Raw genomic sequence first — 27,779 nt, 5'->3', positions numbered from 1 at the left:
AATACTTATTTTCCACCATAATTTGCAAATAAATTCATTAAAAATCTTACAATGTGATTTTTGGGATTTTTTTTCTCATTTTGTCTGTCATAGTTGAAGTGTATCTATGATGAAAATTACAGGCCTCATCTTAAGTGGGAGAACTTGCAGAATTGGTGGCTGACTAAATACTTTTTTTGCCCCACTGTACCCATTTACTTCTAAAAGGAATCAAATGAATGCTATTGTACAATACAATGTTTTACATTGCACCTGTAATTAAAACAAAAGGAACTACTACCGAAAAACAATTGCATGGCCTCAAATCTACATTTGACCACACATACCCTGTCACCTTTACAATTTAGGACAGTATGAATGGAGGAGCATGGTACAGGACCATTACTCGTCCTTTGTCATTGTTTGTAACCACTGAGGTTATCAGTAGTAGGGCTGTTTGAGGGGGGAAAGGGTTTAGGGGCAGCTATGTTGTGTCAACAGGCTAGACATTGCACTCAGCGTTTCACCCCTGGATGGCGGTATTGGGTGGTTGACTGGCCACAGCGAGCCCAAGGTCTGTGGCATTGTCCAGGGGCTCCTGACTGAGACTCACAGAGGGGTGGAGGTAGCCCCTGTCTAGCTGGCCCGTCTTAGGTTTCTCCTGTTCAATGTCTGGGAGGAAGAGCTGTCCAGCAGGATGCAGAGAGGCGGGAGGGACGGTGATGTGTTGGGGGTCATCTGAATGACCGAGGGAGCACGGGCTCAGGCTGTCACACAGGGCCCCCCAGTTCTGCTCACACTGCATCCTCACTCTCTGTGCTATGGCAGTCCTCACCTCCTCACCACAACCCAGCAGGATGTTCACCAGCTCCACATGAGTCCTGAGGTATGAGGAAAAATTATATTTCTGAATGCAGACTACTACAGTATTTGAATATCAGATCATGTGGAGTCTGGAAACACCCTACACAGAGTTGAGTATGAAATGAAAAAGGCCTCATGCTCACCCTTTGGGGAAGAGGTCCTGGAAGTGGATCATCTCCACCATGACATTGATGTTCTCCTGGATGGCGGAACAAAGGTTGTGTTTGACGTAGCACTCTCTCTGCAGGTGGATCATCATCTCCCTCACTGCCAGGCACTTCCTGCTCACACAGCTGAACCGGTGCCTCAGGCTGTGGGCCATGCACTTCAGGGCATCCTTGATGAAGGACTTCCCCTACAGAGTTCAACATAACAGCTGACACGTCATCTCAGGGCTGGCACAATAATTGTATCATGTAACCTACAATTATGGACAAAAAGTCACTACATTTTACGAGGGAGGTGTTCAACTTTATTTTCAAGTAGATATAGTTTACCCAATAGCAGTTACATTTTTACACAAAGATGGTAAAGTTGGTAATCATTTTACGATCAGAACGTTCGGGAGGAGAATCTTAATTTACAAAAAGGTTCCAAGCAGTCAAAACTGTTTGAGCCAGAACAGAACTTTGGCAGCACCCCTACTAATTAGATACAGTTGAAGTCGAAAGTTCACACTTATGTTGGCGTCATTAAAACACATTGTTCAAACACTCCACAAATTTCTTGTTAACAAAACTATAGTTTTGACAAGTCAGTTAGGCCATCTACTTTGTGTATGACAAGTCATTTTTCCAACAAATTGTTTACAGGTTATTTCACTGTATCACAATTCCAGTGGGTCAGAAGATTACATACACCAAGTTGACTGTGCCTTTAAACAGCTTGGAAAAAACAGAAAATGATGTCATGGCTTCAGAACCTTCTGATAGGATAATTGACATAATTTGAGTCAATAGGAGGTGTACCTGTGGATGTATTTCAAGGCCTACCTTTAAACTCTGTGCCTCTTTGCTTAACATTATGAAAAAAAAAAAAATCAGCAAAGACCTCAAAAAATAAAATTGTAGACCTCCACAAGTCTGGTTCATCCTTGGGAGCAATTTCCAAACGCCTGAAGGTACCACATTCATCAGTACAGAAGTATAAACACCATGGGACCACGCAGCAGTCATACCGCTCAGGAAGGAAACACGTTCTGTCTCCTAGAGATGGTGCAAAATGTGCCAAATCAGTCCCAGAACAGCAAAGGCCCTTGGGAAGATGCTGGAGGAAACGGGTACAAAAGTACCTGCATCCACAGTAAAACGAGTCCTATATTGAAATAACCTGAAAGGCCGCTCAGCAAGGAAGAAGCCTCTGCTCCAAAACCACCATAAAAAAGCCAGACTACGGTTTGCAATTGCACATGGGGACAAAGATTGTACTAGTTGGAGAAATGGCCTCTGGTCTGATGAAACAAAAATAAAACTATTTAGCCATAATGACCATCGTTATGTTTGGAGGAGAAAGGGGGATGCTTGCAAGCCGAAAACCATCCCAACCGTGAAGCACAGGGGTGGCAGGCTTTGCAGCAGGAGGGACTGGTGCACTTCACAAAAGAGATGGGATAATGAACGAAAATGTGGCTATATTGAAGCAACATCTCAAGACATCAGTCAGGAAGTTAAAGCTTGGTCGCAAAAGGGTCTTCTAAATGGACAATGACCCCAAGCATACTTCCAAAGTTGTAGCAAAATGGCTTAAGGACAACAAAGTCAAGGTATTGGAGTGGCCGTCACAAAGCCCTGACCTCAATCCCATAGAACATTTGTGGGCAGAACTGAAAAGGTGTGTGCGAGCAAGGAGGCCTACAAACCTGACTCAGTTACACCAGCTCTGTCAGGAGGAATGGGCCACATTTCACCCAATTTATTGTGGGAAGCATGTAGAAGGCTACCCGAAACGTTTGACCCAAGTTAAACAATTTAAATGGCAATGCTACCAAATACTAATTGAGTGTAAAATTCTGACCCACTGGGAATGTAATGAAAGAAATAAAAGCTAAAAATAGATCACTCTCCACTATTATTTTGACACATTCTTAAAATCAAGTGGTGATCCTAATCCTACTAGGATTGAACATCAGGAATTGTGAAAATGACTTCAACTGCATGTTGTAGCTAATTTGCAAAGATGCATTATGATAAGCTAAAAATATATTTTTACAAAGATGTAAATTGTTACACCAAATTCCAGAATAGTCACATCATAGGTATCATTTTCCAAGTTGTTCTATAACATACTAAACATGTTCATAGTTACATAAAGGATGTACTGGCTGTAGTACACTCTTAACACCTTTTTTCTATCTAGAACCTTAAGAGGTTCTTCAGCTGTCCCCATAGGAGAACCCTTTCTATAGCGGGTTCAACATGGACCCCAAATTGTATTTATTTTTTCCTACGGGGACAGATGAAAAAACCTTTTGGACCCCTTTTTCTAAGAGTGGAGAGCATTTGTGGAAAACCCTCTATGACAGCAGCACAGCGGTTTAGGAGTATTGGAATACCTTGGAGTCAAACTTGCCGGCATTGTGCAGAAATGTCACGCAGATCTCATGTAGGCCTCGTATTTCACAGGAGTTGTTGTTGAAGCATTCGAACATGCCACAGCCCACATCCCCAGCATTCACCAGACAGTGCTGGATCTCCGCTGATGGAGGGAACATGTTACTAAACAGGAGGGTAAGCAAGCATGTTTGTGGTCTCTTCAGAAGAGAACAGTAGCTTGTTAATAATAATGCAACAGTCGATCTTGTGTCAATGTGCTGGTTCCTAGGGAATCATTGAAAAGTCCTCCAAATATGACTGCTGCTTTTTCAGTAAAGAATAATCCTCTTACAAATTATACAACCAACTGTGCAGACGTAATATTGTAAAAGTATTTAAAATGTTTCAGGGTTAGACTAGTGCTGTCAGGACTCGTCCTGGTCGTTCTGCTGCCCTAGAGACAAAGAAAAATGGGTCCCTCCTATACAGTGGCGATCCGTCATTCAGGGCAGGCACATTTTTTGCAAAAATAAATAAAAATAAATAAAGGTGGCTTGCCTGTTTTGCATGTAATTTTGGCATTAATACATTACATTTATTTAACCAGGTTGGCCAGAACAATCTCATTTACAACTGCGACCTGGCCAAGATAGAACAAACAAACAGAGTTACACATGGGATAAACAAATGTACAGTCAATAATAGAAAAATCTATATATAGACTGTGCAAGTGTAGTAAGATCAGGGAGGTAAGGCAATAAATAGGCCAGTGGTGAAATAATTACCATTTAGCAATTAAACACGAGTTATAGATGTGCAAGTAGAGATACTGGGGTGCAAAACACCAAGATAAATAATATGGGGATGAGGTAGTTGGGTGTGCTATTTACAGATGGGCTGTGTACAGGTACAGTGATCGGCAAGCTGCTCTGACAGCTGATGTTTAAAGTTAAACTTTTGCAATTCATTCCAGTCATTGGCAGCAGAAAACTGGAAGGAAAGGCAGCCAAAGGAGGAGTTGGCTTTGGGGGTGACCAGTGAAATATACCTGCTGGAGAGTGTGCTACAGGTGGGTGTTGCTATGGTGACCAGTGAGCTGAGAAGGTGGAGCTTCACCTAGCAAAAGACTTAAATGACCTGGTGCCAGTGGGTTTGACGACGAATATGTAGCGAGGGCCAGCCAACGAGAGCATACAGGCCGAAGTGGTGGGTAGTATATGGGGCTTTGGTGACAAAGCAGATGGCACCGTGATAGACTAACATCCAATTTGCTGAGTAGAGTGTTGGAGGCTATTTTGTAAATGACGTAGCCAAAGATCAGTAGGATAGTCAGTTTTACAAGGGTATGTTTGGCAGCATGAGTGAAGGATGCTTTGTTTTGCAAAATAGGAAGCCAATTCTAGATTTAATTTGGGATTGGAGATGCTTAATGTGAGTCTGGAAGGAGAGTTTAGTCTAACCAGACACAGGCATTTGTCCACATAATCAAAGTCAGAACCGTCCAGAGTAGTGATGCTAGTCGGGCAGGCAGCAATCGGTTGAAGAGCATACATTTAGTTTTACTAGCATTTAAAAGCAGTTGGAGGCCATGGAAGTAGTGTTTGGCATTGAAGCTCTTTGGAGGTTTGTAAACAGTGTCCAAAGGGCCAGATGTATACAGAATGTTGTCGTCTGCGTAGAGGTGGATCAGAGAAACACCAGCAGCAAGAGCGACATCACTGATGTATACAGAGAAGAGTCGGCCCGAGAATTGAACCCTGTGGCACCCCCATAGACTGGCAGAGGTCCAGACAACAGGCCCTCCGATTTGACACACTGAACTCTGTCTGAGAAGTAGTTGGTGAAGTAGTTGGTGAACCAGGCGGGGCAGTCATTTGAGAAACCAAGGCTATTGAGTCTGCCGATAAGAATGAGGTGATTGACAGTGTCGAAAGCATTGGCCAGGTCGATGAAGACTGCTGCACAGTACTCTTATCGATGGCGGTTATGATATCCTTTAGGACCTTAAGCGTGGCTGAGGTGCACCCATGACCAGCTCAGAAACCAGATTGCATAGTGGAGAAGGTACGGTGGGATTTGAAATGGTCGGTGATCTGTTAATTTGGCTTTCGAAGATTTTAGAAAGGTAGGGCGGATATAGGTCTAACATTGGGCCTAGAGTGTCTTCCCCTTTGAAGAAGGGGATGACCGCGGCAGCTTTCTAATCTATGGGGATCTCAGCCGATACGAAAGAGGTCAAGTTGCTGCAGATCATAGAGTGATCGGTGGTGACAGTGTCTCCTAGCCTCAGTGCAGTGGGCAGCTGGGAGGAGGTGCTCTTATTCTCCATGGACTTTAGTGTCCCAAAACCTTTTGGAATTAGTGCTACAGGATGCAAATTTGTTTGAAAATCACTAGCCTTAGCTTTCCTAACTGACATTGTATATTGGTCCCTGACTTGCCTGAAAAGTTACATATCGCGGGGGCTATTCGATGCTAATGCAGAACGCCACAGGATGTTTTTGTGCTGGTCAAGGGCAGTCAAGTCTGAGGTAAACCAAGGGCCATCTCTCTTAATGCTAAATTTTTTGAATGCATGTCAGTTTGTAAACAACGTAAAAAAATATATATAATTGAGTTAATAAAGCTGCTTTACAAAACAGGCAGCTCCAAAATGCAGGTGTTTCAGCCTAGCTCATTGCTTTGTCGTGGTGGGGCAGGCCAGCAGAAAATAGGAGCACCAAGATTTACATGCAAAAAAAAAAAAAAAAATCGCCACTGCGCCTATACCCTGCAAAAACTAAATAAACACTGCTGAAGACTAGGCACGTGGAACCATGATTACATTGATGGATTACATAAACCCATGGTATTAAAAAAACGTGGTCGTCAACATATTCACGGTGGTGTGTGGCTGCGCGGGGGTAAGAACAGCTTGCTGTCAGAGCTTGTGTTGGCATTTCAACGGGAATGTGCTTGGATAAGAGTTGGTCACTTGGCGCATTGAATTACAGTGAAGTGACAGAACTAGAGATCACTGCGTACCTGCGTAGGACGACACTATAAAACCTAATTCTACCACAGGTCATTTCGGGGGACATCATTTTGTAAAAACTTTCATTCACAGTTAAATAGTTTCATGTGGCCTAAAAAGAATACGAGCGGAGAGTCACAAGGGCATTGTGCAGACCATTTTATGAAAACGTGTGAAACTTTAGACTATCTGGTGAATGTATACTCCGCATTTCAGACATACAAGTACGAGGCAGTAGCTATAGCCTACAAGCAACATTTAGCCAACATACCTGTGTTTTGCAGTGAGAGTCGTCTTTTCTGATGGTTCAATTGTTTCTCTTGAGGGCTTTCGTGAAGTTCGTTTGGGTCGGTCGCCTTTACTTGCTGAAAGGCTATACAAAGAAAGACCGCCAGAGAAAATTTAAGTAGCATCTCCATTCGCGCTAATACACTCCAAAAAGAAAATAGCATTTTGAATATTTTTTATTTTTTAAAAATGTATTAAATTCAACTAAATGGATAACTTTCCAGTAGAGACGTGAATCAAAACGAGCATTGCGGGGGGAATGGATGCTTCCTATATTTCCCTCAACTCTTATGTCAGTTTTAATGAAGGCGCTAAACAGGTGCTGTCGTTTGTGGCTGCCGACCAATCACATGTCAGGCATCCACGGCCAAAGTTTAAATGGCCTGCGTTCAATAACATTTCGCCATACTGTACTAAAGAATTGAAGGAAGTATTGAAGTCAAAGGCTGTAATATATTTCATATTACAACGCAGTGATGCATTTATGGTTTTGAATTATGTGATGTGAAACTACAAAGTAAGGGTGGAGTTGGGTTTTTCAGATGCTGAGTTGTTTGTTATAACAATGGAGGCTAGTAGTTACTACTGTTGAGGTGGCATTTGAAAAAGACGGAATAAAATGTTGAAATGTAGTTTCATGAAGAGTGTGCATGCACATAGACATGGATAACAAAGGTTTGTGGACTACTAGGATACATGATATTGCCATTGCCTGAATGTATACAGTGGCACAGGAAATCAATGTTCCTTACCCCCAAAGAACTGAAGCACATTGTAAATCAGTTACACTGATGGGATTATCACTTCTAGCCTCAATTAATTTGGCAGCTAACGGGGGTGAGAGAATGTCAGCGTGCCGTGACAGCCAGTGTGGCGGTAGGCAACTGCAAAGTAGTAGCCTTCATGAGGGACATGCTTGAGGGATCAGTTTTGCAATACTCCAGAAAAATGAAAAATGTGTGTGTGTGTGGGGGGGGGGGGGGGGGGGGGGGGGTGTACTGTGAAGTGGTGCTATTCAAAATAGTTGAGTGGAAGTCAGGAGCCTTAGTTCCCATAGGCTGGGCAGTGGTTTGTGGGAAATATCTTGCTGTCTTGCCTAAAGGTTACAACTGCATGAGAGGCATAGTACATACCATGGAAAACAGAATGTGACAAAGTGGCCTATAGTGCCAAAGGGTCCCAAAGGAACATGAGGTGAGAGAGAATCCGATGCCATTACAAGGGCTCAGTGCCAAGCCAAACATATCCCCTGTCATCCTTATATTGGCACTGTGTGTCAGAGGCACACTTCAGGAGGCCATCAGAAAGTATTCACACACCTTTGTTGTGTTACAAAGTGGGATTAAAATGGGTTTACAACCCCAAAAAATACTCTGTCAGTGGCAGACAAATTCTAACATTTGTAGTTATTGTCCTGCTGAAAGGTGAATTAATCTCCCATTATCTGGTGGAAAGCAGACTGAACCAGGTTTTCACTCTAGGATTTGACCTGTGCTTAGCTGCATTCTGTTTCTTTTTTTTATCCTGATAAATGCCCCAGTCATTAACAATTACAAGCATACCCATGACATGATGCAGCCACCACTATGCTTGAAAATATGGAGAGTGTTTCTCGGTAATGTGTTGTATTGGATTTGTCCCAAACATAACACTTTGTATTCAGGACAAAAAATGGAATTGCTTTGCAATTTCTTTTGCAGTATTACTTTAGTGCCTTGTTGTACAGGCTTCCTTCATTTCAGGCTGTCAATTAGGTTAGTATTGTGGAGTAACTACAATGTTGTGGATCCATCCTCAGTTTTCTCTTATCACAGCCGTTAAACTCTGTAACCGTTTTAAAGTCACCATTAGCCTCATTGTGAAATCCCTGAGCAGTTTCCTACTTTTCTGGTAACTGAGTATCTGTATCTTTGTAGTGACTGGGTGTATCGATAAACCATCCAAAAAGTAATTAATAACTTCACCATACTCAAGGGGATATTCAATATCTGCTTTTTTTTTACTCATCTACCAATAGGTGCCCTTCTTTCCAGCACTGGAAAACCTCACTGGTCTCTGTGGTTGAATCTGTGTTTGAAATGCACTCTTCGACTGAGGGACCTTACAGATAATTGTATGTGTGGGTGGACAGAGATTAGGTAGTCATTCAAAATGAATGTTAAACACTATTATTGTACACATTGAGCCCCTACAACTTATGATGTGAGTTGTTAAGCACATGTTTACTCCTGAATATATTTAGGCTTGCCATAACAAAGGGGTTGAATACTTATTGACTCAAGACATTTCAGCTTTTTATTTTTGGTGTTAATTAGGAACATTTTCGAAAAACATAATTCCTAATCATTGAATTGGGAATTATAGGGTATTGTGTGTAGGCCAGTGACAAAAGACAAACAAATATCAATCTAAGTCAAGGGGTGTGAATACTTTCTGAAACCACTGTACCTTAAAGCGGACTCTTGAAGTCACTTGAGTGACAATTCAATCTCTTCCGGTACAGTTTAGAAATGTGTATATACGGAGTAAAAATATAAAGGCAACAGGTAAGTGTTAGTCCCATGTTTCATGAGCTAAAATAAAATATCCCAGAAATTGTCCGTACGCACAAAAAAACATATTTCTCACAAATTTTGTACACAAATTTCGTTACATCCCTGTTCGTGAGCTTTTCTCCTTTGCCAAGATAATCCATCCACCTGACAGGTGTGACATATCAAGAAGCTGATTAAACAGGATGATCATTACACAGGTGCACCTTGTGGTGGGAATAATAAAACGTTTTGAGGGAGTGTGCAATTGGAATTCTGACCGCAGGAATATTCACCAGAGCTGTTGCTAGATAATTTAATGTTCATTTCTTTACCATGAGCCACCTCCAACGTTGTTTTAGAGAATTTGGCAGTACGTCCAACTGGCCTCTCAACCGTAGACAACTTGTAATCAAGGCAGCCCAGGACCTACACATCTGGGTTCTTCTCCTGCGGTATGGTCTGAGACCAGCCAGCCGGACAGCTGATGAAACTGTGGGCTTGCACAACCAAAGAATTTCTGCACAAACTGTCAGAAACCGTCTCAGGGAAGCTCATCTGTGTGCTTGTCGTCCTCACCAGGGTCTTGACCTGACTGCAGTTCGGTGTCGTAACTGACTTCAGTGGGAAAATGCTCACCTTCGATGGCCACTGGTAGACTGGAGAAGCGTGCTCTTCACGGATTTATCCCGGTTTCAACTGTACTGGGCAGATGGCAGACAGTGTGTATGTTGTGTGGGTGAGCGGTTTGCTGATGTCAACGTTGTGAACAGAGTGCCCCATGGTGGCAGTGGGGTTATGATATGGGCAGGCTTAAGCTATGCACAATGAACACAATTGCATTTTATCGGTGGCAATTTGAATGCACAGAGATATCGTGATGAGATCCTGAGGCCCATTGTCGTGCTATTCATCTGCCGCCATCACCTCATGTTTCAGCATGATAATGCACGGCCCAATCTCGCACGGATCTGTACACAATTCCTGAAAGCTGAAAATTCCCCAGTTCTTCCATGGCCTGCATACTCATCCGACATGTCACCCATTGAGCATGTTTGGGATGCTCTGAATCGACGTGTTCAACTGCGTGTTCCAGTTCTTGCCCATATCCAGCAACTTTGCACGGCCATTGAAGAGGAGTAGGACAACATTCCACAGGCCACAATCAACAGCCTGATCAACTCTATGCGAAGGAGATGTCATGCTGCATGAGACAAATGGTGGTCACACCAGATACGGACTGTTTTTCTGATCCACGCCCCTAGTCTTTTTTTAAAGGTATCTGTGACCAACACTAGATGCATATCTGTATTCCGAGTCGTGAAATCCATAGATTAGGGCCTAATTAATTGTTTTCAATTGGCTGGTTGCCATACATGAACTGTAACTCAGTAAAAATCTTTAAAATGGTTGCTTTTATATTTTCACATTCAGCAGACGCTTTCATCCAAAGCGACGTAGTCATTCATGCATACATTGTATGTATGGGTGGTCCTGGGAATCGAACCCACTATCTTGGCACTGCCAACTGAGGTACAGGGGACCACAGAAATGCCCACAACCAGCATCTTCAACTCAGACGTCATAGACACATTTCAAAACAATTTGTCTTTGCTTTCAGTAGTAAGGTGCTTGATTTGAGACGTCCAATGTGTTTGTTTGGAGAAGTCCAATTGGCTTAGTTAATATCATTAGCATTACTCCCAGCTGCCTGGTAAGGAGAGTGGGGGGGGGGGGGGGCTGTGTACTGAGGGTGGGGAATAATGGCATACTTCCCTCAGTAGTAGCAGGGCCCTAGGGATGGCCCCAGTGTTTAGTTAGGCTAATATTCATGTTCCAGAATGGGTGAGATCCAGTAATGGGACAGGATGAGAAGCTATCTGTCTCCCAGCAGAAGCGAAGTTCAGCAACGGCTTTCACCCTCTCTCCAAAGATGTATGTTCCTCCATGGCCAAATATGGTCAAATGTTGGCCCTCTGAAATGGCTGTAAATGGTTTAGGGTTGAAAGAATTTCGCAAGCTGATTACACAACTCCAGTTAAGCCGAGTTTAATTCATTCCCTCAATAGCGTGGGTGCTGAATGTTTCGGCTGTTGAATATACCGATATTTACTTTATTAACAACAGCTCAAGTGTTTACATAGCATAGACATATCACTCTCTAAACTTCCTTAGTGAAAGTGTTCAGTGCCACAACGGCGCCAGGAGCATAAGTGACACTGAAGAACAGTCAAATAGGGACATACAGTACATTCGGAAAGTATTCAGACCCAATTACTTTTTCCACATTTAGTTACATTTCAGCCTTATTCTAAAATTGATTAAATAAAAAAACACAATCATTACTCTACATACAATACCCCATAATGACAAAGCGAAAACAGGTTTTGCAAATGTATACAAAAAAATATATGTTATTTTTTATTTACATAAGTATTCAGACCCTTTGCTATGAGACTCAAAATTGAGCTCAGGTGCATCCTGTTTCCATTGATCATCTTTGAGATGTTTCTACAATTGTATTGGAGTTGTAGTAAATTCAATTGATTGGACATGATTTGGAAAGGTACGTTTATATGTTTATATAATGTCAGAGCAAAAACCAAGCCATGAGGTCGATGGAATTGTCTGTAGAGCTCTGAGACAGGATTGTGTCCAGACACAAATCAGGGGAAGGGTACCAAAACATTTCTGGAGCATTGAAGGTCCCCAAGAACACAGTGGCCTCCATCATTCTTAAATGGAAGAAGTTTGGAACCACCAAGACGCTTCCTAGAGCTGGCCGCCCAGCCAAACTGAGCAATCAGGGGAGAAGGGCCTTGGTCAGGGAGGTGACCAAGAACCCGATGGTCACTCTGATAGAGCTCCAGAGTTCCTCTGTGAAGATGGGAGAACCTTCCAGAAGGACAACCATCTCTGAAGTGCTCCACCAATCATGCCTTTATGGTCGAGAGCCAGACGGAAGCCACTCCTCAGTAAAAGACACATGACAGCCCACTTGGAGTCTGCTAAAAGGCACCCAAAGGACTCAGACCATGAGAAACAAGATTCACTGGTCTGATGAAACCAAGATTAAACTATTTGGCCAGAATGAAGGAAACCTGGCACCATCCCTACGGTGAGGCATGGTGGTGGCAGCATCGTGCTGTGGGTATGTTTTTCAGCGGCAGGGACTGGGAGACTAGTCAGGATTGAGGGAAAGATGAACAGAGCAAAGCACAGAAAGATCCTTGATCAAAACCTGCTCCAGAGTGCTCAGGACCTCAGACTGGGGCGAAGGTTCACCTTCCAACAGGACAACAATTCTAAGCACACAGCCAAGACAAAGCAGGAGTGGCTTAGGGACAAGTCTCTGAATGTCCTTGAGTGGCACAGCCAGAGCCCGGACTTGAACCCGATCTAACATATCTGGAGAGACCTTAAAATTGTTGTGCAGCGACACTTCCCATCCTACCTGACAGAACATGAGAGGATCTGCAGAGAAGAATGGGAGAAACTCCCCAAATACAAGTGTGCCAAACTTGTTGCGTCCTACCCAAGAAGATTTGAAGCTGTAATCACTGCCAAAGGTGCTTTAACAAAGTAATGAGTAAAGGGTCTGAATACTTATGTAAATGTGACATTTCAGTTTTTTTTAAGTAAAAAAAACAACATTTGCAAACATTTCTGGTTTTGTTTTGTCATTATTGGGTATTATGTGTAGATTGATGAGAAAAACAAACAATATAGTCATCAAAATGTGGAAAAAGTCAAGGGGTCTGACTACTTTCCGGATGCACTCTATATACTGCATGTCAGGCAGGGGTGATGACAATCAACCATGAAGTGGACTACAATTTACCACATAATCATAGCTATGCGTTGTCATGGAATGTGGTTGGTTGTTCCTTACTTTGAGACAATAGAACCCTACAATGGATGAGTTATGAGCAGGGAGTTGGAAGAACTGTTGTTCGGTAGTAAATGTATGCTGTTTACCCTTCTGACTTTCACCCAACACATCCAAAGAATGTGGTCCTCAAAACAGTCGACATCATATGTCTCTTGTGTAATACCGATACCACCACATGTAAAACCTGTGTAAGCACTCTGGAGTCAGATTAAACATAATTACTTCATGAAAACAGTTGTCATCAATACAATTGCCTATTGCTGACTGGTGGAAGGTATTGAATAGCCTGCTTTTCCAGACCTACACGCATAAGTCCTCATTAGCTGTGGCAACACAATCACATAGGATTAACCACACTGTTGACGGTGTGGTTAAGGGGTGGTGTTCTCTGGGTGTGCTGTGGGTGTGCTGCTCTCAGGCAGCGGGCCTAATGGAGCCGGTCTCTGGTGGCAGCAGATGCTGACTCTGCAGAGTGAATCTGAACTGTCAGAGGAAAGCAACCGATGGTCTCAGCCTCTTACGTCAGGGCACATTTAACAGACCCCGCATGCTGCCAAGAAAAGGAGCAGGCTTCTCAGAAGGGTAGTAAGTTTGGGTTTAGGAGGGTTGCTGCCGCTGTTCAAATAAACTCACTTTACCAGGCTGAGAAAAGAGTACAGGCTGCAGGGCCAGGCAGGCCTTCCCCAGGGCCCAACACAGGGCAGGACTACCGCATTTGGGCCCCTGGAAAACAGTTTTTTTTTTTGTAATGTTTTTTACACATTTGTACACACCTTCTGTGCAGTTTTATAATGCTATTCTTCAAATGTCCTCACGAGTCTATGAGAAAATGTTGCCGTTTTAAAGCAAGTTTCCTGCTATTCTACAGGGGTCTGTGCAGGCCAGTCAAGTTCTTACACACCGATCTCGACAAACCATTTCTGTATGGACCTCGCTTTGTGCACAGGGTATTGTCATGCTGGAACAGGAAAGGGCCTTCTCCAAACTGTTGCCACAAAGTTGGAAGCACAGAGTCGTCTAGAATGTCATTGTAAGCTGTAGCGTTAAGATTTCCCTTCACTGGAACTAAGGGGCCTAGCCTGAACCATGAAAAACAGCCCCAGACCATTATTCCTCCTCCACCAAACTTTACAGTTGTTAGTATACATTAGGGCAAGTAGCGTTCTCTTGGCATCCACCAAACCCAGATTCGTCCGTCAGACTGCCAGATAGTGAAGCATGATTCATCACTCCAGAGAACGCGTTTCCACTGCTCCAGAGTCCAATGGCAGCGAGCTTTACACCACTCCAGGCGACGCTTGGCATTGAGCATGGTGATCTTAGGCTTGTGTGCGGCTGCTCGGCCATGGAAACCCATTTCATAAAGCTCCCGACGAACAGTTCTTGTGCTAACATTGCTTCCAGAGGCAGTTTGGAACTTGGTAGTGAGTGTAGCAACTGAGAACAGACAATGTTTACACGCTATGCGCTTCAGCACACGCCAGTCCCATTCTGTGAGCTTGTGTTTCCTACCACTTTGCGGCTGAGCCGTTGTTGCTCCTAGACATTTCCATTTCACAATAACAGCACTTACAGTTGACTGGGGCAGCTCTAGCAGTGCAGAAATTTGATGAACTGACTAGTTGGAAAGGTGGCATCGTATGACGGTGCCGTGTTGAAAGTCACTGAGCTCTTCAGTAAGGCCATTCTACTACCAATGTTTGTCTATGGAGATTGCATGGCCGTGTGCTCGATTTTATACACCTGTCAGACACTAGTGTGGCTGAAATAGACGAATCCACTCATTTGAACGGGTGTCCAAATACCTTTATGTATATATAGTGTATTTGCAGGGTCACAAAACCAAGCTTTGGCACATACATCCATGATCTCACATGACCTCTCTGAGTTGGGACTAACAATGAACTTTGAAAAGAGCTCTCTGGTCCCAACTCAGTGTGTGCACTTCCTGGCCTTGACACTGTAAGCTCAAATCATGCGAGCAACAGTCTCCAGAAAGAGTGGTATCTTTGACAAATTGTCTTTTGACATTCAAACTGAAAAAAAAACAGGTGTCAGCACTATAGAGTCAGAGGCTCCTAGGCCTCCAAGCTGCTGCAGTCCATGTTGTACTATTGGGCTTGCTCCACATGTGGCCAATACAATGCTGGTACAACAGACATAATCTATGTCCCAAAAGGGACAAACACAAAAAGCTGACAATTTCAATGAGTTACTGGAGAGCAATACAATGGTGGTGCCTAGCACATCAAACTCCCAGTGGAGATCTCCTATGCCCAGTTCACAACCGGGTCTTTGAACACAGAGCCTCCCTACAGGGATGGGGAGTAGTCTGGGGTCCATGGTGTATGGTCAGCACCATGGACAACGGCTCACATCAATGTACTGGAGCTCAAGGTGGTTCACCTTGCACTCTGGCACTTCCCCCCAGTATTGAGAAGACAACATGCACTGATATGGACAGACAACACAACCGTGGTTGCACCCATCAACCACCCAGGAAGGATTGAGGTCAATGACACTGCACTAGCAAAGGAGCTACTGCTTTGGGCAAACAGACACCTGAGAGCAATACACCTGCCAGGGGTGGAGAATCAGGCAGCAGAACGTCTTCTCCAGAGGAGGCCTTCTTCCTCTGTAGTGGAGAGGATCTGGGCGCGATTCAGAATGGACCTCACCGATCTGTTTGCATGTCAAGATTCAACCAATTGTCCTATGCAGTTCTCCAAGGGTCCTGGAGGCCCACTTGGGGCGATGCCATATCACACAGATGTCCAAGGGGGCTGCTGTATGCGTTTCCACCAATTTCCTTGCTCCCTCAGGTCTCGAAGAAGATCAGTCTTGAGAGTGTGTAAGTTATGCTTGTTGCTTCACATAGGCCACAGCATCACTGGTTTTCAGACCTTGTACAGCTGACAACCTCCCAACCATGGGAACTCCCGCTTCGAGCGGACCTCATGTCACAAGTGAACGGCAAGCGTTGGCACCCCAAAACAGCATACTGAAGTTGTGGATGTGGCCCCTGAAAGTAACTGCCTTGTAGCTGCAGGGTTGCTCTCTTTGGTAATGGATACAATTTAGGCATCCAAGGCATCCTCTACACAAACCCTGTATTCCTACAAGGGAAATGTGTTCAGGAAGTGGTGTGTCGACCATGCAGAATTGTTAACTTCCTGCCCAATTTCTGTCATTTTGACTTTCCTCCAGGAGCTTATGGCTGCAGGGAAGTCCCCATCTACATTGAAAGTGTGTACGGCAGCCATCTCTATGGATCATGACCAGATTGCGGATGCATTACTACAGGCACACCCTCTAGTATCGCAATTCATGAAAGGTGCTCTCAGACTACGGCCACCCAAGGCTCCTTCAGTACCCTCGTGGGAGTTAGATGTTGTCCTACGATCATTTATGACTCCACCATTTGAGCCCCTGTCTTCACTTCAGCTATGGGAGCTCTCAGTCAAGACTGCCGTTCTATTGGCTATGGTTTCAGCCAAGCGTGTTAGAGAATTACAGTACATGCGCTTTTCTACCCAACCTTCATTACTCACTTTAGCAGAAGATGGATCTAAGGCAGTGCTTTGGCCAAATCCAGCATTCTAAGGTCCTTTCATCATCACATGTTAACCAGCCCTTAATCATAGCAGCATTTCACCTGCCTCCCTACTCCTCACAGGAGAGTCGTGAGTTGCATACACTTTGCCCGATTAGGGCACTGAGTGCCTATCTTGCTGCGAGAAGAACTGTTCGTCGAACAGAACAGCTTCTTGTGTGTTATGGGGAAAAATCCAAAGGGCGTGCTGTCTTGAAGCAGAGACTAGCACATTGGATGAAAGTCCCAGGGTGCATAACCTGTTTTTGTGAACAATCCCCCTGGACTTTGTGACAGTTTAGTAAAGCCCAAGGGCAGCATGATCATGTGCAGCACGCCATGATGACATCACAGGGTCCCAGTGGAGTAGCGCCACACAGATATGGTGATCTCCGGTCTCCTCCCCCTGGCCCTGGGCGATTGAATATGGGAGGGGGAGCTGTTGTTTTGTTTTGGGAAGGGGGCGAAGAGGTCTTGTGTGTGTGTGTGTGTGTGTGTGTGCGTGTGTGTGTGTGTGTGTGTGTGTGTGTGTGTGTGTGTGTGTGTGTGTGTGTGTGTGTGTGTGTGTGTGTGTGTGTGTGTGTGTGTGTGTGTGTGTGTGTGTGTGTGTGTGTGTGTGTGTGGTTTTACACATAGTGGGCCCCATGTTCGGACTGGTGACTGTCCAGCTCTCTTTCATCCTCGCAGAGAGCTTTCAAAACAACCAAAGAGAACAGTTCCAACTTCAGGCAACCTCTGTGTTGATCCCCCACTGAATGACCCCTGCCCTAGAAACGTATGCCTACACATTGTCTCAAACACACAACGTTCATGTGCATTCTTGTACCCCCTGTCTCTCACATGATGATGTTGTGAAAAATGCAAAACGTAAAACTGGTTTTATGAGGTGTAAAATGCAAGTCTTGTGCGTGCATGTTGTATGAAAACAATTTGAGTAGCTTTTAAATGATGATGGATTAAACACAAAAGAAAAGGTCATGCAGCATTCCAGAGACTGTATTTTGATATTGAGGTCATTCTTGAATTACGGTGGCATTTGGGAATGGCATTTTGGAAATAATTGACTTAAATGTAAATGTATCTGGGTACATTTCCCCCATTCTAAATCAACTAATTTGGTGGCAAAATTATTGGAGTGGGTTGAGAATGAACTCTGTGAGACACTCAAATAAAATGTTCTGATAGTGTTGAAGGCACCTGGTTTGTGTTCCACTGTGATACAGTAGGTCATGACAATGCATACAGAGAGAGTATTTGTCCTGTCCCCTACTAGCGGCCCCTAAGCACGTGGGAAAAGACAACAGGGCCCGCTACACACAACGTCTACTCAAATCTGCACATTGCCTGACATTAAACATGTGAGTTGCATACACTTTGCCCTGTTAGGGCATTGTGCTTCAGACTCATGCCAAAAACAAGTGGATAAATCAATGAAATTACATCAGCGCTGACATCTGCAGATGAATAGAATAGCCAAGCTGTGCTCATGTTACGAGCTTACATTCTTCTTTCTCACTCTGAAAAACAGCAGAATGTGCTTGTAATGGCCGAATTCAAAAAGTAAAATAAAATAAATAAAATAAAATAAATCATACAAATACTGTTATATTGTATGCAAAACATTTTTTTGAAAATTATATTATTTTCTGCTAATATATTTGCTCAGAGAAAGAGGTTTGGTTTAACAAGCAATACAAACAAATCTAAAGAAGATGGGGGTCAAAATGATTGGCACCACTGAATTCAGTTCTAGAGCACTCTCCCATTGTGGGGATAACGATACTGAGCCTTTTTCTAAAATGTCTAAAACACACACCAGGGGTGGGTTTGGTGTCGAAAAACAGAAGCATATGCAGAAAAGTATCTCATACCTTCTGTAAAATATGATGGTGGATGTTTGATGTTCTGGGGCTATTTTGCTTCTACTGGTCCTGGGGCCCTTAAGGTCAACGGCATCATCAACTTTTAGCCAAAAACCTGGTTGCCTCTGCCAGGAGGCTGATAATTGGCTGCAAGTGGATCTTCCAGCAAGACAATAACCTCAAGCACATCAAAATCAATAAAGAAACCTGTGGTTTGAATTGAAGAGCAAGAGAGCAGTCCATAAACGCAGACGATGGATATCAAGGATCTGGAAAGATTCTGTATGGAGCAATGGTCTAAGATCCCTCCCAACTCATAAAACAATTTAGAAAAAGGCTTTTTATTTATCCTCGCAAGGGGAGAGTGTTTGAGTACTGAAAACAGGGGTGCCAATAATTTTGTATATTACCTGTTAAACAAAATCTCTTTCTCTGAGCAATTGTATTAGTATAAAATAATGCAATTTCAACCAAATAAATGTGAACGCAATATACGGGTAACTGACAAAACACAGGAAGTTTCTTAATTAATTGGGTGTTGGGCCACCACAAGCCAGAGCAGCTTCAATGCACCTTGGCATATATTCTGCAAGTGTCTGGAACTCTATTGGAGGAATGCAACACCATTCTTCCATGAGAAATTCCATAATTTGGTGTTTTGTTGATGGTGGTGGAAAGCGCTGTCTCAGGCACCACTCTAATGTTCAGTTGGGTTGAGATCTGGTAACTGAGACAGCCTTGGCATATGGTTTACATTGTTTTCATGCTCATCAAACCATTCAGTGACCACTTGTGCCCTGTGGATGGGGACAATGTCATCCTATGGGGGCATGGCCATGGTAGCCAAAATAATTGCCTGCCTAGCATTTTTAAACGTGACCCTAACCATGATGGGATGTCAATTAACTCATGGACCTCACCTGTGTGGAAGCACCTGCTTTCTAAATACTTTGTATCCCTCATTTACACAAGTGTTTCCTTTATATTGACAGTTAACTATAGCTCAGTATTTTGTATTATTTATTTTCTACAGTTTTTTTGCTCATCTTTATCAAGGGTGCCAATCATTTTGGACCTGACCGTATGTCCTCCATCAAACTTTTAAAAGAGGATTGCACCTATAGGCCTCCCTAATCACTACACCACAGATTTGAATACACATTATGTCTGCATATTCCCTGGCTGAAGTGGAGAGAAGAGACTGAGGAACTTGTGCCTAGTGGTAAAAGTGACCTCGCCTGGATCGGGCAACCTCAGTGTGCCACTTTATGTAATGAATCCTCCCACTGATGTGTGATAAAAATCTGAAGGGCAATAAAATGAACAGATGCACTAAGGCTTTGCAGGGGAACGGGGATTTAATTGTTGTGGCTTGGGCCTCTGAGAGCCAACTCTGGGACCAACGTGCAGCTGTGCTTTAATGGGGGTAAGGGGAGGGGCGTGGGGGGTGACTTTATCCCCCCTCTGTTCTCTTTCAATAATAACTGGTGATTTATAATGTCCAGAAGACAAATGCAACGACAACTGAGAGTTCCCAACCCAAGATGTGCAGTGAACACACAAGTTCACATTACCTGTGCCCCCCAAGGACCCCAAATTGAATTGCTGCAGATCTAAGGCCAAATGTGCTGTGTCACTTGGTTCCTTACACAATGCACTGTTCAACCATGTGTGTCATTTGCATTTGACATTTTAGTCATTTAGCAGACGCTCTTATTTGTATTTGTACTGGTGTCCTCTCTCATCAGTGAGTGATTGGGTACATCTGTGGATTTGAATTGTTTGACAAATTATTTACTTGCTATGTCCTACAAATATGATAAAAACCTTTGAATTTACTGTTATCATTATGCAATATGAAAAATTCCAATTAGGGAGTCATGATTGCGTGTCATGATTTGTTGCCCGAGTATAGACAAAATAGTGGTAGTAGCCAGCGCCAGAGCCGAGGCACAAAAATTAACCACACAGGTGACCAGCTATCTCCCAATTTAATACCCCTTCCTGTTGTATTGGTTGCATACATTGTTCTTCGCCTTTTCTGCATACTTTGTCAGCTATGTCAAGCCAGACTCAAGAGACACAGCTAGAGGATGATGTCCCTTAGCTAGTTTGGATCACTATACCCCCTTTGTGGATTTTGTCTTACATTTGAGATACTGCCAAAGCATCTGCTTCAGCACGGCCTTGTGTTGCCCTGTACACTGCACAGTACTCCTCCATTGTGTGGGAGGAAGATGCAGTTGTTGTGAGAGTTCTGAAACACAACTTGGTCACCACTTGACCTTTACTATTCAGGATAAAAAACGAGTGTGTTCAGACCATCTGGTCGTAAGTTGCCATCGCTTTTAACTGAGTTACTGGTATTATGCGTGTGTAATAAGTGGCTTTACTTGACTTAATGCAAAGAGTGTTAGTCGATAATCCCAACCACATACTATGACCTGCATAACAGGTACGGACTAGAGGGAGTGAGGACGAGAGTCTTCCAGCTAGAGTGCAACGGAGCCAGGTCGTTCAATTCCTCACCCTGCTTTCTGATTACTCACGCCAGACAGCTGACAATTGTGGTGTTAAAATCAGGACAAGATCGGCTTTCACTAGGTGTCACTTCTCTTAGCAACCAACAAATTAGCTATATTCAATGTCCAATATGTCACTAGTATCCACTTGCCCTAAATGCTTATCGATCTACTACACTCCCCAATGTGTTTTTTCGGACAGTGAAGCTAAAGCTTTTCACTTGGCGCTATACTCCAGCATTATGAGGTGACAGTACAGAATGTCACCTTGTATTTTGATGTTATTTTCATACATATCTGTTTTACTGTTTAGAAATGAAAGCACTTTATTTATCTAGTCCCCCCCATTTGAAGGCATCATACGTATTTGGGCAAATCCCCTTATATGTGTACATAAGTGGTCAAAAGTGTAGTATTTGGTCCCATAGCCCTAGCACGCAATTACTACATCAAGCTAAGTGACTCTACAAACGTGGATGTGTTTGCAGTTTGTTTTGGTTGTGTTTCAGATTACGTTGTGCCTAATAGAAATAAATGGTAAATAATTTTGGAGTCACTTTTATGGTAAATAAGAATATAATATGTTTCTGAACACTTCCACATTAATGTGGATGCTCCCATGATTACGGATAATCATGAATGAAACGTGAATAATGTTGAGTGAGAAAGTTAGAGGTATAAATATCAACTGTTATTGGTAAAATTTAGTGGTTAGCATGTCTCGGGGGTATGATCTTTGTGCCTATGTATCTACATATGCAAATTTGTAAAAAACATGTATGCCAGACACCTTCAAATGGGGGGACTAGATACATAACGTGCTATCATTTCTAAACAGTAAAACATATGTATGAAAATAACCTCAAATAAAAGGTAACATTCTGTATCTCAAATCCAAAATACTGGATTATAGAGCCAAGAAAATGTTTTAGCTTCACTGTCCAAATACACAGAGTGTATATATAATTTCCTTCTGACTTTTCTCCTACTACTTGTACAAAGACCAGGAGAGCGAAGAAAACTCATTCTGTTGTGTCGGGTGTGTGGAAGTATCTGATATTTTTTTTAAAGACAACAGAAAGGCCTGCTTGCCAGTTCTCAGTGATGCAGCATAGAGGGCCTGCTAGTCTGCACGTCCTCAAAGGCGAGGTGGTGAAAGACAGAAGCAGCTCTATCAATTTAACCTTTGTCCCAGCCAGGTGGGAACACTCTGCACAGCTCATCCAGAGCCCCTTGTCCCCTTCCTGGGGGCTGCATCTTAGGGCCATTGAGCTAAGCCTCTCCTACACGGCCGAGGGTAGCAAGAGAAATATAGCATGGCTGTGGAGACAGCAACATGCCGTGCCAATCACCTTGCACCCTGTCTGCCCAGAGAAATGCCAACAAACCTGTCAGATGCAGCCTGTTGGATCCCCCTGGGAGCTAGTTTCATATCCTGGGTTGTACTCCAGATGTCATGTCTCAAATTGGCAAAGACTGTAGCACCCTTTCATGGCTAAGGTTTTGCCCAGGACTGTGTGCTCTATAAGGAACACATTGCACCTCCCTCCCCTCAAGAGATCTCACTGATTTTGCTCTGGATGGCTCCAAATTGGATAATAATGCTGAGATCATTCTAATCTAATAAGAATATCGTCAGATGTAGCAGAGGTATGGATCATTTAATATAGGCTAACTCAGCAATGAAGTCTTACAATGGCCAGTACAGCACATTTTCTATTGACCCAGTTTAAAAATGAAAGGGCAGTGTAAACATTTCTACCAAATCATTTATTGTTGTAAACATTTATTTACAAAATTCACACAAAAAAAAAAGTGGCAAAACATTGGGGGATAAAATCAGTTAGCAAACATTACGAACAATGACTACTTCTGGCTTTTAAGAAATAAAAGTGACCATTCTATTGTTAATTCAATAACCACAAATGCAATTTAAATCAGAGCGATTCATACAACTTTATCTGGAAGTAAAAGATGTTATATTTAGCCAATTGTGCTAGCTACACAATAAAGTGTCATTTTGCACGATTCCTCCTGTGACTTGGTAGTTGGTACGCATGTCCAGCTAAAATCCATGGCTTGGTTTCTCCACATGAAAAATGACTAAGAGTTGTGGAAACTTCTTGCAAAGCCCTTGCGCCATGATTCCTCCACACTAGTTTTTAAAGTTGGAGTTCCTTGTCCAGTCTGATGGAGCTCTAGAAAAGTCTACCTTTAGCAGAAGATGTTTCTCTGCACCTGAAATAAAGATAAATTACAAACTGAGAACCTGAAACATTCTGGTGAGATTATAGTTCAATACCTATAGTTTTTCCCATGATTTGTATGTTTATGTTGATTTCAGCAATCTTGACCACAGGTGTGACACACTGACCTCATGGTGTTTTGGGTCCAGTGTGGCTTGGAGCCTCTTGCTGTTCGGTCTCTGATGGAGTGTTGGATGGACCCTCCTCCTTCTTCTCAGCAGACAGGAAGTCGTGAATGGCTTCCTCAATGTGGGGCCTGAAGGTGTGGTTAAGCTTGGGATCCACCACCTGGGTGATGATTCTGTCCACTCCGGACTCCAGCATGCCTGACCTGACACACCACCGAGACAATGCATATGACTGTCACATATACCCTAAATCTGTAAACATGGGCACCCTCATAGATATTATCCTGACCAACTTGCATTCCAAATGCACCTCTGCTGTTTTCAACCAGGATCTCAACCTCATTGCCTGCATCTGCTATCGGTCCACGGTCAAACGACCACCCCTCATCACTGTCAAACGCTCCCTAAAACACTTCTGCGAGCAGGCCTTTCTAATCGACCTGGCCCGGGTATCCTGAAAGGATATTGACCTCATCCCGTCAGTCGAGGATGCCTGGTCGTTCTTTAAAAGTAATTTGCTCACCATCTTAAATAAGCATGCCCCTTTCAAAAAATGTAGAACTAAGAACAGATAAAGCCCTTGGTTCACTCCAGACCTGACTGCCCTTGACTAGCACAAAAACATCCTGTGGTGGACTGCAATAGCATCGAATAGCCCCCGCAACATGTAACTGTTCAGGGAAGTCAGGAACCAATACACGCAGTCAATCAGGAAAGCAAAGGCTATCTTTTTCAAACAGGAATTTGCATCCTGTAGCTCTAACTCCAAAAAGTGTTGGGACACTGTAAAGTCCATGGAGAACAAGAGCACCTCCTCCCAGCTGTCCACTGTACTGAGGCTAGGTAACACGGTCACCACCGATAAATCCATGATAATCGAACATTTCAATAAGCATTTCTCTACGGCTGGCCATGCTTTCCTCCTAGCTACCCCAACCCCGGTCAACAGCTCTGCCCCCGCAGCTACTTGCCCGAGCCTCCCCAGCTTCTCCTTCAACCAAATCCAGATAGCAGCTGTTCTGAAAGAGCTGCAAAACCTGAACCCGTACAAATCAGCTGGGCTAGACAATCTGGACCCTCTCTTTCTAAAATTATCCACCGCCATTGTTACAACCTCTATTACCAGTCTGTTCAACCTCTCTTTCATATCGTCCGAGATCCCTAATGATTGGAAAGCTTCCGCGCTTATCCCCCTCTTCAAAGGGGGTGACACTCTAGACCCAAACTGTTATAGACCTATATTCATCCTGCCCTGCCACTCTAAAGTTTTCAAAAGCCAAGTTAATAAACAGATCACTGACCATTTCGAATCCCACCGTACCTTCCGAGCTGGTCACGGGTGCACCTCAGCCACGCTCAAGGTACTAAATGATATCATAACTGCCATCGATAAAAGACAGTAAGTACTGTGCAGCCGTCTTCATCGACTCCATCGACTCTGTCAATCACTGCATTCTTATCGTCAGTCTCAATAGCCTTGGTTTCTCAAATTGCCCTGGTTCACCAACTACTTCGCTGACAGAGTCCAGTGTGTCAAATTGGAGGGCCTGTTGTCCGAACCTCTGGCAGTCTCTATGGGGGTACCACAGGGTTCAATTCTCAGGCTGACTCTTTTCTCTGTATATATCAATGATATATCCACCTCTACGCAGACGACACCATTCTGTATAAATCTAGCCCGTCTTTGGACACTGTGTTAACTAACCTCCAAACAAGCTTCGATGCCATAAAACACTCCTTCTGTGGCCTCCAAATACTCTTAAATGCTCGTAAAACCAAATGCATGCTTTACAACCTTTCGCTGCTCGCACATGCCCGCCCGACTAGCATCACTACCCTGGACGGTTCTGACCTAGAATATGTGGACAACTACAAATACCTAGGTGTTTGGCTAGAATGTAAACTCTCCTTCCAGACTCATATTAAACATCTCCAAACCAAAATCAAATCTAGAATCGGCTTTCTATTTCGCAATAAAGCCTCCTTCACTCACGCCTTCAAACTTACCCTCGTAAAACTGACTATCCTACCGATCCTCGACTTTGGCGATGTCATCTACAAAATAGCTTCCAATACTCTACTCAGCAAACTGGATGTAGTCTTTCACAGTGCCATTCCTTTTGTTACCAAAACCCCTTATACCACCCACCACTGCGACCTGTATGCTCTAGTCGGCTGGCCCTCGCTACATATTCGTTGCCAGACCCACTGGCTCCAGGTCATCTATAAGTCTATGCTATGTAAAGCTCCGCCTTATCTCAACTCACTGGTCACGATTACAACACCCACCCGTAGCACACGCTCCAGCAGGTATATCTCACTGGTCATCCCCAAAGCCAACACCTCCTTTGGCCACCTTTCCTTCCAGTTCTCTGCTGCCAGTGACTGGAACGAATTGCAAAAATCGCTGAAGTTGGAGACTTATATTTCCCTCACTAACTTTAAACATCAGCTATCTGAGCAGCTAACCGATCGCTGCAGCTGTACATAGCCCATCTGTAAATAGCCCACCTAATCACCATATTGTTTTTATTTACTTTTCTGCTCTTTTGCACACCAGTATCTCTACTTGCACATTATCATCTGCTCATTTATCACTCCAGTGTTAATCTGCTAAATTGTAATTACTTCGCTACTATGGCCTATTTATTGCCTACCTCCTCACGCCATTTGCACACACTGTATATAGACTTTATTTTTTCCTATTGTGTTATTGACTGTATGCTTGTTTATTCCATGTGTAACTCTGTGTTGCTGTTTGTGTCGCACTGCTTTGCTTTATCTTGGCCAGGTCGCAGTTGTAAATGAGAACTTGTTCTCAACTAGCTTACCTGGTTAAATAAAGGTGAAATAAAAAAAATACTGGCATTAGCAGGAACACCTGATTGCAATCCAGACTGGGTTAATCATTCATGTGCAGATGGCACTGTTTTTGGCTTGAGAAAGTGATTTAATTGTTATGTACTGTCAACAATTACAATGCATTAGACATTTACAAGCAGAATTATAATCATATATAGTAGCTACTCACTGCACGACGCTTTGTCTTAGCACATTTCGCACTTGATTTTTGTTGATTGATGGGTTCCAGTCTTGAGTGTTCAAATGAGTAGAGACGAAGTTGTCAACTTTCTGTCGTAGATTCTGGTAGGCAGGCTGATGACAACAATGACAGAAGCACGTAATTTACGCTACCCATTGATCAATAGCCGCAACATTTCAAACAGCTGGCTAGCTAGTTAGCTAAGCTAAAAACAACAAGGTGGGACAAATAAAGCGGAAACTATTTGCTAGCTAACGTTAAATAGCAGGCTTAAAGGAACGTTGATAGCTAGTCAGAAAAAGTTGAAAGCTAGATTAGCTACCTTTGTATCCACATCTGCCAGGCAGTCTCTGCGGAACTCGTCGAACAGGCCTCGGTTCTTGAGATGTTCCACGATGAGCCCGATGAGCTGCGGATCTCCGGGGGGAAGATTCACTGCGTTACCGACACCCTCCGCCATACCGATGTTTGTTGAATTTCAGGCCGTCAATTAGTTTTGTACATATAGAAGTGTAGCAGTATCGATATAATTTCAAGAAATGACACAAAATAACTGCTGGTGGCTCTAAAACCTAGCTACATTATTTAGCAGTGTACACAAGTACCAATATGCTATGCAATAGGAAGTCTCTTACGTTGGGTGCGTTCGTAAATTAATCAGTTATTCGGCTCGCTGCAGACTCAGACGGGAGGAATCGGAGTAGATAGCCAGAGCGAATCTACGAACGTGCCCATTGCGTCTTCTTCTTCTTTAACGTTCTATGTTACGGGCATGATAGTAGACTACACATATTGGTGTATTTCCGCCACCTACTGTACGGGTTATTAAAACATGTATTACATTGCGGGAAGAGGCACATTGCATATTGGGATATGTAGTATTTACTTAGCTAGTTTTACATTTAGTTTTGGTTTACAGAGGGAATTAACTGTATTATCTTTTCATGGTTACCCACAGTTCTGCCTAAAAACGCCCAAATATGCTAATGACAGTGAGTATGACCAGATAATTTGCATGATCATTTTTGAGGAAACAGGTGATATAGAGTACCACAGTATGAGTCACAATACCCATAACACCTAGCAGTCAAACAGGGAAATTGTTCCAATCGTTTTTCCACCATTCATTTTTCCCATATGAGATTTTAGAAACACTTTTGTGTAGGTTACCCTGGTGTGACGTTTTGATAACCGTGTACATCTCTCTAGGACAAGGTGACGTTTATCAATATTGGGTTCTTCAGAGGGTGGTGGGGTCTGCCTAACGCATCACCGGGGGCACACTACC

General features: G+C 43.4%; 1 protein-coding gene across 1 annotated transcript; it reads right to left on the bottom strand.

Annotated features, from left to right (window-relative positions):
* Nucleotides 1–27,281, bottom strand: LOC109891849 (uncharacterized). The gene is made up of 7 exons (XM_020484326.2): nt 26,814–27,281; nt 26,480–26,604; nt 23,452–23,651; nt 6,659–6,847; nt 3,395–3,537; nt 987–1,198; nt 1–860 (listed from the first exon to the last, which is right to left on the bottom strand). Exons 1-7 carry the CDS (start codon nt 26,949–26,951, stop codon nt 503–505), a joined length of 1,365 nt encoding a protein of 454 aa, XP_020339915.1. The 5' UTR covers nt 26,952–27,281; the 3' UTR covers nt 1–502.
* Between the last annotated feature and the right edge of the window lie 498 nt (nt 27,282–27,779).

Source organism: Oncorhynchus kisutch, linkage group LG6 (assembly GCF_002021735.2).
Source record: "Oncorhynchus kisutch isolate 150728-3 linkage group LG6, Okis_V2, whole genome shotgun sequence".
Lineage (NCBI taxonomy): Eukaryota > Metazoa > Chordata > Actinopteri > Salmoniformes > Salmonidae > Oncorhynchus > Oncorhynchus kisutch.
This window is presented reverse-complemented; position numbering and strand designations above follow the sequence as displayed.